The 13,090-nt window shown below is 45.5% G+C and overlaps 1 protein-coding gene across 1 annotated transcript in view; it reads left to right on the plus strand.

Annotated features, from left to right (window-relative positions):
* The window catches only part of SGPP2 (sphingosine-1-phosphate phosphatase 2), a 35,664-nt gene extending 25,354 nt beyond the window's left edge, over nt 1–10,310 (plus strand). Inside the window, exons 3-5 of the mRNA XM_030495871.1 lie at nt 119–298; nt 2,819–2,908; nt 9,471–10,310. Coding sequence (XP_030351731.1) covers nt 119–298; nt 2,819–2,908; nt 9,471–10,016 — 816 coding nt within the window. The 3' untranslated portion in view covers nt 10,017–10,310. The remainder of the gene's footprint in view (nt 1–118; nt 299–2,818; nt 2,909–9,470) is intronic.
* The last annotated feature ends 2,780 nt before the right edge of the window (nt 10,311–13,090 follow it).

Consider the following 13,090-nt stretch of genomic DNA (forward strand, 5'->3'; position numbering starts at 1 on the left):
GGGGATAAATTCTGCACTTGGGGTGGTGGATTTTGCAGGAAAAAATGCATAAATAGAGGTAGGCTGAGTGGGCATTGCCCGTGTTGACTGACAGGCATGTGGCCTTTCCTCTCCCCAGATAGTGATGTACATAGGCCAAGTCTCCAAGGACATCCTGAAGTGGCCTCGGCCCCTCTCGCCACCTGTTGTCAAGCTGGAAATGAGGACGGATGCAGAGTATGGGATGCCTTCCACCCATGCCATGGCAGCTACCGCCATTTCCTTCTCCTTTCTCATTGCAACTGTGAACCAGTACAAGGTAAGGGGTACAAAAAGAAAAAGAGGAAAGAAAAAAAGTTAGACAAGAAAAGCATGTGTCTGTTTCCAGCAAGCTGCAGAAAACTAGCCAAGCCAAAGCTGTTGCCTCTTCCAGAGCAGCTGTGTATTTATTCTCACAGACATGTGTTTTTCCCTGTGGTTACCCATAGCTGGCCGATAATAGACACAAGAAGAAATTTCACGGAAATCTCCTTTCTTTAGCACGAACCCCACTCAGCGCTGCGGATGGGCTGCACTGCCCTGCGCTGCAGAGGTTTGGGGAGTTTACTGTGTTTTGTGCATGGGGTGACCATGCAGGGAGCCACGATGCTGCTGTGGAAGGTGCTCAGTGTCAGCATTTTGTGCCCACCCTGTGCCTGCCAAGCCAATGCTGCACATTGGGAAATGCTGGCTCCCAGGGAAACCAAAGTAGCTCTATGTTGCCTGGATTTTGTATGATGCAGAAAAAGCATCCTTGGAAATCCCCCAGCTCAAAATTGTTTTAGGCTAATAGCTTACAACATGATTGAGAGCCTGTTTGTCAAAGAAGTAACAGCAGTTTCACTGCACTGGCAGTAGGCTGCTTGATGAGATCTCTCAATTATTTTCCCCAGACCTTCAGCCTTTAATCCTTCTAAAAGGTTTATTTCTCTTTTCTCCACAATGATTATTTTTGTTTCATTTTGTGAATCTAAACATATATTTCCTGTACTCTAGCAATAATAACTTCCAGGCTGCATCATATTTAAGCATGTTTCTCCGTCCTCTGAAGTGTATTTCAAAGATAGACCCATGTAACCAAGAGGCCCCACAGTATGGCCAGGGGGTCTTGCTGTCACAGTGTCCCTGGGTGTCCTTCCTTCAGTGCTGGCATGTGTGCAGGGACAAAAGGTGGCCATCTGTTTGATGCAAGGTGCTGTTCCTAGGGCTGTAACTCGTAAGAATGGAGATCTCTGAATTACACCAATATCTCTGAATTAATTTAACTTCCAGACCCCTCCAGTTCCAGCCTTGAAGCAGTGAGCTTTGCTCCTGCCCCCAGTGCAAGGGTAAGTGAGCAGGTCAGTGGCGCCTAAAGCTGCACTGCCAGCTCTCTGCTTCTATGGTAACTGGTCAGAGCAGCTTGGCAGTGGGATGAGGATGGGCAGGAGGAGCCATAAGATGGGATATTTGTCAGCCCTGGAAAGCCAGATCCATCCCATGTGTCAGAGATGCCAGAAAGGCCCGGTCAGCAGCACTTTCTCCTCCTCCTCAATTGATAAGCTACCAGTGGGACACGCAGTTCTTCACAGGCTGTCTTGTACTTCTTGGAACCTGCCATGAAACAATAAAGCTGCTGTAAAATAATCAAATGGTTTGATTGCCTCTATTAAGAAGGAAAAATCTACGAGTCCATTACACAGCTATCCTCTCAAGCTGCCTAGGTCATCAATTGCCAATCTGGAGCAGCTCCCAGGTGGCCTGCTGAGGGGGGAATAAAGTGGGCCTAAACCCTCCCAAGGCTTAGAGAATTGAGGTAAAAATAGCGTTTTATGAACTGGGAGTGACATCTTCAGCTGGGTCTGAGCTCTCTGTCCCGAGGGCTGGAGTACGCCAGGGAGGAAAGGGTCAGAAGTGAATTGTTATGCTTAGAATTTCCACATTTTTTCACTGACCTGTGGCTACCCATGTCAATCAGCAGCCTCTCGGCAGCACAGGCTTGATGTCAGATCGGGTGAATTGATTTCATTTATTTATATTTTGGGTTGGTTTATTTTTTCATAAAAATCTCCTTTAGAGACTGAAAGGAGCCCACCAGTCCACTCAGCTGCAGAATTTGAATGAGTGGATTAAGGGCTAATGTGTTAAGCTTATTCTTTAGCAAATGTGTTTTGATTTTTTTCCTGTTTTTCCTGTTTAAATGTTGATTTATTTCAACACTTCTTCCCATGCTTATGAGCAACTCAGAGAGAGAATTAAGCAAATCCAGCTTTATAAGAAGATGAATAAAACTTAAGTGTCACAGGCAAGAGCGGTCCTGACTGCCTTAATAGCTGGATTGCAGTTTGAGCCCAGTCACTGATTTTCCCCTCCCAGCCCACTGCTTGAGGACTATTGATCACACACCTTTTGGCCAGGCCCTTAAGCTATCGCGTTCCCTTTGGGTGATCTGAGGCTGCAGTTCAGCCTCAGGCACAGGTTGCATAACATGCTGTGCCTTTTTTTCTTAAGGCCTTTAGCGCTAACATGGATTTTGCAGGTAGATATTGTGGGGAAAAAATTGCAAATTTCCCAGGCTTTCCCCCACTAAGACCTTCACAAAAGTAGGCACCACAGAAAGTGAAATGACCTTCCAGCAGGATTGCATGTTGGCCAATGCGAGGTCTCCCCTCGGGTCATGTTAATCTCTTTAGGAAAGTACAGCTCAGGAGCCACTTCCCAGTTTGAGATCCTTATGTCAGTCTGGCTGTTTGGATGTTTTATTTGTTAAAGTGAAATAATGGTGTAATGAGTGTATTTATTTATTTTTCCCTTTTCACAGTATCCATTTGAACTAGGTCTGGTAGCAGCATTCGTGTTTTCGACGCTGGTGTGTCTCAGCAGGCTCTACACAGGGATGCACACAGTCCTGGTAAGGATGCCCTGCGCTGCCCTGTCCTGGTTGTGCCTCCAGCTCTGCTTATCTTCAGTGATTCCCATCTCCCACTCTTCAAGCAGTATGCATCCTGCCTAGTCCATGTCACTGAGGAATATAGGAGTCACGCCAGTAAAGCTCAGGCCGTCTGTTCAAAGGCAGCTGTGAGGAAACCCCCAGGCTATTGCTATTTGTGTCTCCAGGGGTACTTTTTATCCCATGAGGGAAGCAGCGGTGTGTGTGGGTTGAGGAGCTGGGTGAGGATGGTGTGGCATCTGAATTGTACTTCTCTGTTTTGAAGTTTTAATTGTATGGAATGCACTTGGGCAACTGGAGCTGCTCTTGAGCTAAGCCTTTTGTGCAATAGTATCACTGTTGTCAGCAAGTATTCTGGGCTGGTTTAGCCTGGGAGTGTCAGGGGAGGAATAACAGGTTGGCGAGTCATGCCGGTGACCAGCAGGGAGCAGAGGAGAGGCTAATATAGGACGAGTGAGCTGCCCTTGAAGGACTGGGGGACAGCATGTCTCCTGTTAACACATAGGGCCATGGCATTTAATACTATATCAAGCTTCTCATTTTCAGCTGGAAGGAAATCCATTCTTAAAGGACTGAGATGCACAAATACTTCATCCAAAGTAAAAAAATCATAAAATATCCATGACTTTATATGACAGACTTGTTGGGCACAAGTTGTTTAGAGGTGTCAGTCCTATTTTAAGAACAGATTTCAGTGCAACTTTGATTATGCAGTAGCTGCTTTGTTCTTGATAAGAGGAAACATTATTGATCTGTTATGTAGTGGTCAGAGGGGTCATCTAGCTTTCTAAGTACAGATAAAAACTCCTAGCTACTGCCCTGCAGGAGTATGATATGCATTGTTGGTTGGTTACGTGTGCATAAATAGTTGTATTTTTTTACCAAGTACGTTTGTAATAAGGACTCAATGACTATAAAAAAGAGAGCCCTTATGAGATTAAGGTTATCTATAAAATAGAGCTTGACCTTCCCTTTCAGGCCTTGTGGATCAAAACTATATATAAAATCGAAGCTGGAGACACCCTTTCTTGGCTAGTGACCTTAAGTCGATCAGTAAAAATTCTTTGCATACTTCCCTTGCTGGTCCATCATAATGAGGCTTCTCTAAATTTAGATGGATTTCAGGGTAAAGAAGAAGTCCTTTATGCCTTTGACATGATAAAAAAGGGCTTTAAAATAAAAAGCAGCTCCTTGAAGTGTGAGCAGCGCTGCCTTTCAAAAGGATGAATGTACTTTGCTTTGCATGACATGGAGAGGACAGAGCTGGGAAAATGCCTGGTGATCACAGCTGCCCAAATGCAATCCATCTCGCTGTGGTGGCATCCCACCTGCAATGACAAGTTCTTCCGGGAAAGAAGTGCAGTTCAGAGACATTTTCCACACTTGGAGGGATGGCTCCCACCCTGAGCTGCCCAACACACCACTGGGCCAAGGCGCAGGAGCTGCTCAGCCAAGCCAGCAGCTGAAACAACATCTGTCTAATGGATTCTTAACTGAGTTATTAATAGAAAATGAATGCTGACAGGATATAATTATGTATTAAGTGATCATAATGTTTTAGTAAAGCAAATGAATGGGTAACATACTCACTGACTTAGTGTAACTGAATTTTTCCTGTTTGAGGAACCAGAGAAGGAGTGGCAAGGAGGTTGCATCATGCTTTGCTACAGCTGTAGCTGAAGCTCCGCCACGCAGGCTCATCTTCTGTAGTCTTGGCTCTATAAATCAGCCTGTATTTCAGCATTGCTGGTGTTGCTTTTGGATCAGGAGCAGCCTCAAAAAGCACAGTCACGTCAGTACAAAAGATGTTACCATTAAAGACCTTTTGGAGAGGCATTAAGCTGGTATGCGAGCTATCTGCATCATTAGAGCCTTATTGAAATGAATACTATGCTTAGGGAAAAGGGAAGAAACACCCGTTGCTTGGGCTGTGTTACCAGGAGAGCATCACCCAGACAGAGGCTGGGGTAGAAGCAGTGCACTTGCACTGCTAAGAGATAATATAATTACAACAACCCACCTGCACCACCTCAACACGAGAATATCCCACGTGCATGGAGAAGCAGGGGAAAGGCAGGGTCCTTACTTTTAGGTCTTAAATGATGGAGTCTGAGGAGCTGGCAAAAAAGGAATATGGAATTACCTGAGAAGGGCAAAGTAAAAATTTGGACACATTTTGAAACAGCAAATCTGTACTTTTTTACAGGGTATTTTTAAGGAACAAAAAGCAATTTGAGACAATAGGACTGTTTTGGTGGTGTTTGGTTTTTTTCCCCTGGAGAGTCATATTTTAGAAAATACCCATTTACTCTCCCTCTTAAACTTTGGCCCTATTTTTGATTTGTGCCTCAGTGAGGTGAACAAGTTTTCCTGTCTCACCACTGCTGGAGCATATTTGAGTCATCTTGTGTTTGAAATGATGGGTGATGGTGTTCATGTGAGTGCGTAGTATTCCAAGAAGATCATAGAATGGTTTGAGTTGGAAGGGACCTTTAAAAATCATCTAGTTCCAACCCCCCTGCCAGGGTTGATGTGAGCAAGGTTACTTCAAATCCTATTAGGAAGAACTTTGAGGGCAGCCCCCAAAGCAAGGGGAAGAAGGGAGGCTTTTAGCCACCTTTTAACCCTTCAGGGTCAGAAGTAGGCGTTTCTTAATGCACCAAGCATATGGGTTTGATGTTTGCTGTGGTGGCAGAGCTGGGTCTCCTCCTGGCTGCAATGCACACTGCCCTGTCTCTAGCCAGCAGTGGGGACTTGGGAGGGCAGCCACTCACTCCAGAGCTACTGCTGATGTTGTGACAACCTGACTCGTACTGCAGCTGCCCCTCTCGCAGCCGTGAGTTAAAAGCAATAATGTCCAGCATGGGTAGGATACAGGGAGAAGTGAAAAGGTCACTTTTTATGACCAAAAAGAAACCTGGAAGTTGTTTCTCTAGGCAAAATAAATTATTTCTTTTTTCCCTGAGGTACACTGACTCAGTGTTAGTGCATGTATTGGTGATCACACCCTTGGGAGAGTAGCTGTAGCCCACACCCTTTGCTCCTTTGCTGTATCTGTTGGTTTTTTTTACCACCACCATTAATCCTGAAATTACCTTAAATATTTTAAAGCTGGTAAACAAATAACAAGCTGGCATCACCTCACACACTGTGGCAGTACAGTCCTTGTAGGATGAAACGGTAACCTCTAGGAGTGGAAAGCAAATAAGATTTTTGTTTAGGAGAGTGAGTAGCATCTCACACTAAATGAAAGCATGAAGGGAGTTCAGGCAAAAAGTGACCATGTACATGATAGAATAGAAAAAGTGTTATCTTTGCTTTGGCTGGCAGTATCGTGGAAGATGCTTGAGTACCACTGTGTTTGGTGTGCATTTTGTGAGTGTTTGCAATTCCCACCTTAGTTGCACTGGGAAGAGCGTAGAAGGGTCTTGCCTTCAGAAAGGTTTTGCAATCCTAAACCAAACTGTGCTCTAAGACCTTATGAAACAAAAAAACCAGCCCAGCACAAGAAGAGCAGCAGTGGTGCTGGTACCCATGGACCGTGCTGCTACCATGCTCCCTCAGTGATGGGCAGTTCTGCATCCCAGGCATCACATGCAGCTGAATGTTTACCTCATTTTTATTATTTATGCATTTTTTTTTTTAATGTACCTGTAGCACAGGAAAATATCTTCAATGACTTGCAACGTGAGAAACCCGATAGTGGCCTGTTCTGTAGGCAGCAAAGCAAAATGACAGCTCTAGTTAAAATCAATAGGAGCAAGGCCGCCCTTGTGTCAAACCCAGGCAAATGCTCGTCACTGTAGAGGAGGCAGGGGGTGCTGTATGGGAGCAGGGCTGAGATGCACGGCAGGGGGGGATGGAGCCTGTGGGAGGACTAGACTGTGCTGAGGGAGCTGGACCGTCCCAGCAAGGAAACCGGAGGGTTTAGGCTTTGCCGGTAGTGCAGCACCTTGAGCAAAATTCATGCCTGCCCTCATTTAAAAATTCCTTTATAATTGTGGGTTTGGTGAGAGGCTAATGTGTTTACACAGGCAGACAGGCAAGAATGTGCTTCCTGGGAGTGCTAACAGCAGCTGGGAAAAGCTAAGGTCCTGCTCCTGGGTGCGCGGTGGGGAGAGTCCAGAAAACCAGTTTTTCTCACAGAAATCAGATCCATCCCTCCTCTTCCCACTTTCTCCTTAGTTTAACAGGTGAGGGGGGTTAATAATTAATTCTGCACTGCTAAATGTCTTTGTCAAGTGCTGGTCTTGAAGTCACCTGCCTCTTCTGGGTGTTCAGGAAATCAAACCTCTGTCCATGCGTAGCAGAGCCAAACAGAGTCACTACTGATGTCTGTGGCTGGGTATGTCCCACGCTCTCTAGGAGCTTTTAGTAAAGAGTCTCCAAAATGAGAAGCCCGTGTATTAGTGGATGAAGGAGCAGGGAACAGAATAAACCAGAAGCTTTTAGTAAGGAGTCTCCAAAATGAGAAGCCCGTGTTTTAGTGGATGAGGCAGCAGGGAACAGAATAAACCACTGGTCTCCCAACATTTTGATCAGTAAAAAAATTTTGAGCATGCACCCTAATATATGTTTATTTACTTATAAATTGTATACATGTACTGATACATACAAAAATATAAATTAAAAAGGATGAAATAAGCACTACTTTTAAAATATTTTTTATTTTTTTGTTACTTAGTAGTGGTGCAAAAAGTATTTTCTTCCCACAGCCTGATGGGTTTCCTTGTGCACCCAGTTTGGAGACCACTGGCTGGGAGAAGAGCTGGTTATCTGGGTCCTTCTTGAAAACTACAGGAGCTGTGTTACCACCGTATGGTCTGGGCTGACCAGAAGGATAACAAAATTCAGACAACTTTAATCAGGTCCATAAATAGAGGCTGTCTGTGCCCTGGCTGGGAACTGCCGGAGCCAGCTGCGTAAATCTCAGCAAAGCCTTTGTTAGGGGAATGTTAATGTTTGGTTAAATGTCTGTAATTGAAACTGAAAAGCAAATGAATGGCTTTTCAGTTTCACTCCTTAATTGCACGTGGAGGGGGCATTGAGATGCCAGGACTTTTAATATGAGGCGGACAAAGCAGGGTGGGAGACAGAGGTACAGAGTGGTGATGGGATTTCTGAGCATCAGTGCTGGGAGCAACCCCCAGCTCTTTCATGTTGATGCACTTACTTGGTGTTGGGCCAAATGCATGCCTTCTGGTGTAAAGTTATCATCCGAAAATTGGTATCAAAAGATGGATTATTGTGAAATATTGACACCTAATGGTATTTTATGTATCAGGCATCTGTGAACAACTTTGTGTATTTCCATGGCTATCCCCATGTCATGGATGAGGGAATAAATGTGAGCAGAAATCTATATTAGGAATATGCAAAATGGCTCTGGAAGTTGCTTAAAACCAAATGTACTGTGAATCTATTGCCTGGAAGCTATAAACAGCCAAATTTCAACCATACTGGTGTAATGCATTTAACACAAAGTCATTAAATATTTCTGTTGTGGAAAAGTCCCCTCATTTCTGCCTAATTGTAAGTGAAGTTCTTATAAATAATTCACTTTAGCCTGTGACCAAGCATGGTAGGAGTCAACTGTCATGACTCGGTGAAAAAGACAGAATCTTGAGAAGAGGATGTTTCTGTCCGTGATTTTGCAGTGCATTTCATGGTCAGAGTGCAAACTCTGCTGCCTCCTGTGTGATGCAACGAGAGCAGCACAGGGAAATTATAGTGCTTTTTGTCTGACTGCTCTAATACAGAGGGATTTTGTTAGGGGTTACCTGCTTGTCTCCTTTCCCAGCTGTGTAGTTGAAAACAATCAAGTTCTCAAAACACCTTATTTGCCTCTGTTAATAAATCAGGTTTTAACTATGCGCTTGCCTCGGGCACTTTACTGTAAGCCGGATTTCAGAGGCTTGGGCAACCAATTTCTTCCTGATGTATTCTTGCCTGGTGGTGCTTACCTCTCGCCACGGCTGGCAGAAATCATGGCACATTCATCACGTCCCACAGCGCTGCACTTTTCTCCCCTGCAGCCTGTGTTCTCAGACTGAGTGCTTGTCTCTGACAAAGGACGGCATCTTCCTATTTATGCAAAGCAAGCAAGGGATAATCTTACCGTTAAGATGAAATTACTTGTAGGACTATGGGAGGGGTTTGTATGAAGGCAGCTTACCTGAGATGGAGTTGTGCACCTGCCTTTTCCACTGAGGTCATAGGTGGAGAGTACCCTTAAAGCATGAAAGCAGATGAGGGGAAGATTCTCACATGTTTAGGGGAAAAGTATAGGTCAACAGATACATTCGCATGGACAGGGCTAAGGTTGGGTTTATGGATTGTTGCATTTTGCTTAGCACAGGCTTTGGCTTGTCACCGTGTGTGGACAGTGCCATTGCTGTGAATTCAGGGCATTCCTCCACTGCTATGCACCCATGAATGCAGATAGTGGTCTTTTACAATCACCAGAGAGTATCTGTTTTACCTTCCAGGTCTTACAAAGCTTTTAAACGTGATCTCTTTGCAGGACGTGATTGGTGGAGCGCTGATTTCGGCTGTGCTGCTCGTGCTCTTGTACCCTGCGTGGGACATGATAGATCACTTGCTGCTAACTAGTCCCTTCTGCCCACTGCTTTGCATAGTTGTGCCTCTCGTCTTATGTTACAACTACCCCAAACTAGACTATTACAGCCCTACCAGGGGAGACACCACTACTATCTTAGGAGCGGGAGCTGGAGCAACTGTGGGATTTTGGTTAAATAACCAATACGCTGTGCCAGCCTACACTAGCCGAAATTTTCAGCTTGGATTTCCTCTGATCACCAGTAAAATAGTGGTGGTAGTGCTAGCCAGGTTCTTCGTAGGGATCTTTGTTGTTCTGCTGACGCGACAGCTCATGAAGAGCATGGTCCTTGGCATGCTTGGTTATCGATACAAGTTTCCCATTGGCGACCTGGAAGCACGGAGGCGACTGGAAGTCGAAGTCCCATATAAATTTGTAACGTACTCCTCAGTTGGCTTCAGTGCGACCGTGATTGTGCCACTGCTGCACAAGATGTTAGGATTGATGTGAGTGCAGCACCTTCCTTACAAAGTAATGTATGGCACCATCATTTCAGAGATGCAATGAGTCGATCAAGGCTGGTAACTTGACCAAAAAGTGTTTTGTTCCTTTCTGCACTGGGGTGGTGGTTGACCCTGGCCCACCAAAACCGCTCTATCACTCCCCTCCTCAGCTGGACAGGGGAGAGAAAACATAATGAAAGGCTTGTGGGCCAAAACAAGGACAGGGAGACATCACTCAGCAATTTCCATCATGGGCAAAACAGACTCAACTTGGGAAAAAATTTAATTTATTACCAATCAAATCAGAGTAGGATAATGAGAAATAAAACCAAATCTTACAAACACCTTTCTCCAACCCTTCCCTTCTTCCTGGGCTTAACTTTACTCCCAAATTATCTACCTCCTCCCTCCTAGCAGTGCAGGAGGGTGGGGAATGGGGTTGTGTTCAGTTCATCACATGTTGTTTCTGCTGCTCCCTCCTCCTCAGGGGAGGACTTCTCACACTTTTCTCTTGCTCCAATGTGGGGTCCCTCCCATGGAGACAGTCTTCTACCATCTTCTCCAATGTGAGTCCCTCCCACGAGCTGCAGTTCTTCACCCACTGCTCCATTGTGGATCGTTCCATGGGGTGCAGTCCTTCAGGCAGAGACTGCTCCAATGTGGGTCCCTGCAGGGTCACCAGTCCTGCAGCAAACCTGCTCCAGCGTGGCCTCCTTCCTCCATGGGGTCACAGCCACTTTTGGGTACCCACGTGCTCCAATGTGGGGTCCTCCATGGGCTGCAGGGGAAGCTCTGCGCCAGTGCCTGGAACACCTCCTTTCCCTTCTTTCTTACTGATCTTGATATCTGCAGAGCTGTTTCTCACACATGGTCTCACAACTCTCTCCTCCATCCGCAATTGCTGTTGCGCAGGTTTTTTTCTCCCCTTCTTAAATATGTTATGGCCAGCAGCAGGTCCATATTGGAGCTGGATGGCATTGGCTCTACGGGACACGGAGGAAGCTTCTCAGAGAAGTCACCCTTGTGGTCCCCCTGCTCCCAAAACCTTGTCACACAAACCCAAGGTTTGCCTGAAGTACCCTAAAATCAGCCTAAAATACCTGATTCTGAACTGTCATGGGAACTGCTGTACATAATTAACTTCGGGTTAAAAATAGCTGACCTGACCATGTCTCATAGTTAGAGAACAGTGGCCTAGATAACTAAAGATGACAAGAATCTTCGGTTACAAAGCCAAAATCCCTGCTGAAGTGGCAGCAGTGGCTGGTTTCCTGTGGGGCTGGGGGTGCTGGAAGCATGGCTGTGTCTATGGGAGACTGGACCTGTGGGGCTGTGGGGTATAGGATTGCTCCTGCTGAAATAGGAAAGCAAGCCAAGGAAGAGCTCGCATTTGGGGCATGGGAGAGCGAGCGGCTGGTGGGGTGGGGGAAGAGGCAACCAGCCAAGAGCAAAGTGCTGTCCTCGGGGCATGCGGAGCTCTGTCTGTGCCACGCTATCCCTTGGGGCCTGGGGATGAAGGAAGAGTGGCTGAAGATAGGAAGGTAATGTGGAGATGGAGGCTCTTCAAGTGCTGGCAGTTTCCTGCTGTCGGGTTTTGGCGGGAGCTACCTGCTGGCCAAGACAGCAGGTTTCTTCAGCAAGCATCATTGGCACAGATTGGAGACACCCACATTTGGGTACGGCTGAGCATTTCACTAAAGAAACCTGGTGATTACTGTACTTGTCACTTGTCATAGTGTCTTCTGACAGCACTCCCAGACCTGGCTAGTTCCATGTGTATAGTTTTACCCACAGCAATCTCAAATCCTGAAAAAAACCCAGAAAGTAAAACAGAAGAAAGAAAACTCCAACACAAAACATTGTGATTTGTAACAAATTTATCTTGGATATTAGTAAGAAATCCTCCACTGAAAGATCCTTTTGCTACATAGAACTGAGCAGAGTTGTTACCACAATGTTGGGGCTTGTGTTCAAACTGTTTAACTCTGATTTAGCTTCCCTGTCTAGGGGACAGGACAAAGTCCTTCCCATCATGCAGAGGTGACAAGCAATGTCCTTAAAGTGCATTGTGGGGGGAGCTGAGTGGTGACTCTGGTGACTACAACATGTGGTGGCGATATGATGCTATCATTTTCTGGTGCTGCACAGCATTTTTGGTCTTCCATGCATCTTGCAATACTGTGTATACTTGTAGAATAGCAGTTGACTATTTGTGGGATGGTTGCCGCTATAACTCAGGCTGCTTATTTTAAATATATATATATATATCAACTGTTGGACCAATGAGCTGTTGAGAAATACAGCAGTGAATGTGGTCTGCTTGGCTACTAAGATATAGCACGCTCTGACTGCAGAGCTTCAAGCATGGCCCCAGTGCCTTTCCAGCAGAATGGACAGTGAAAACCAGCTTTTTAACCACACACGTGTCTTCTTGGCTGCAAGAAAATTTAACCTGAAGAATGTAAAGGAGGTGCTTTGCCATCAGTTGATCGCTATAAAATAATCAAGTTCCAAAACGTAGCTGGAAGTTTCGTCTGAGAAGCAGGAAGCGTGCACATGAAAGAGCTCTGTGAGTTTAAAACCAGGTCAGTAGTCTCCAGAAGAAATGCAGGCAGAAACTTCAACCATTTTTAGGTTTGCCAGGCTGCGGGTAGGCTGTTTTAAGTCGGGCTGTGTGGACTTTACATGTGCATGCAAACAGCTTCAACGAGTCTTTCAGCAGGACATGTGCCTTTGGTGAGTGCTGGACTTGGCGTCCCATCCTCAGTCTCCCTCCCTCCCACACACCACAGAGGCACTGCTATTAGCCTTTAGAACACCTTCTGTTAAGAGAGCTTTACATTGTACAGCTGCATGGCAGAGCTGAAGCACTGGGGAAGTGTCATGTTGCAGTGGATGGGACCCAAACTGGGAAAAACCTTGACAGCAAGCTGAGCATTTAAGCTGTGGGTGGAATCAGTCCCAAGAAAGGCACAGATTGATGGGGACATTAATCCAGTTTTATGTGTAAAATCTCTGTTCTTAATCACATCTATTTTATGTTATGACGATTTTATAAATTATATATAAATGCTTGGATTT

Source organism: Strigops habroptila, chromosome 8 (genome assembly GCF_004027225.2).
Source record: "Strigops habroptila isolate Jane chromosome 8, bStrHab1.2.pri, whole genome shotgun sequence".
NCBI lineage: Eukaryota > Metazoa > Chordata > Aves > Psittaciformes > Psittacidae > Strigops > Strigops habroptila.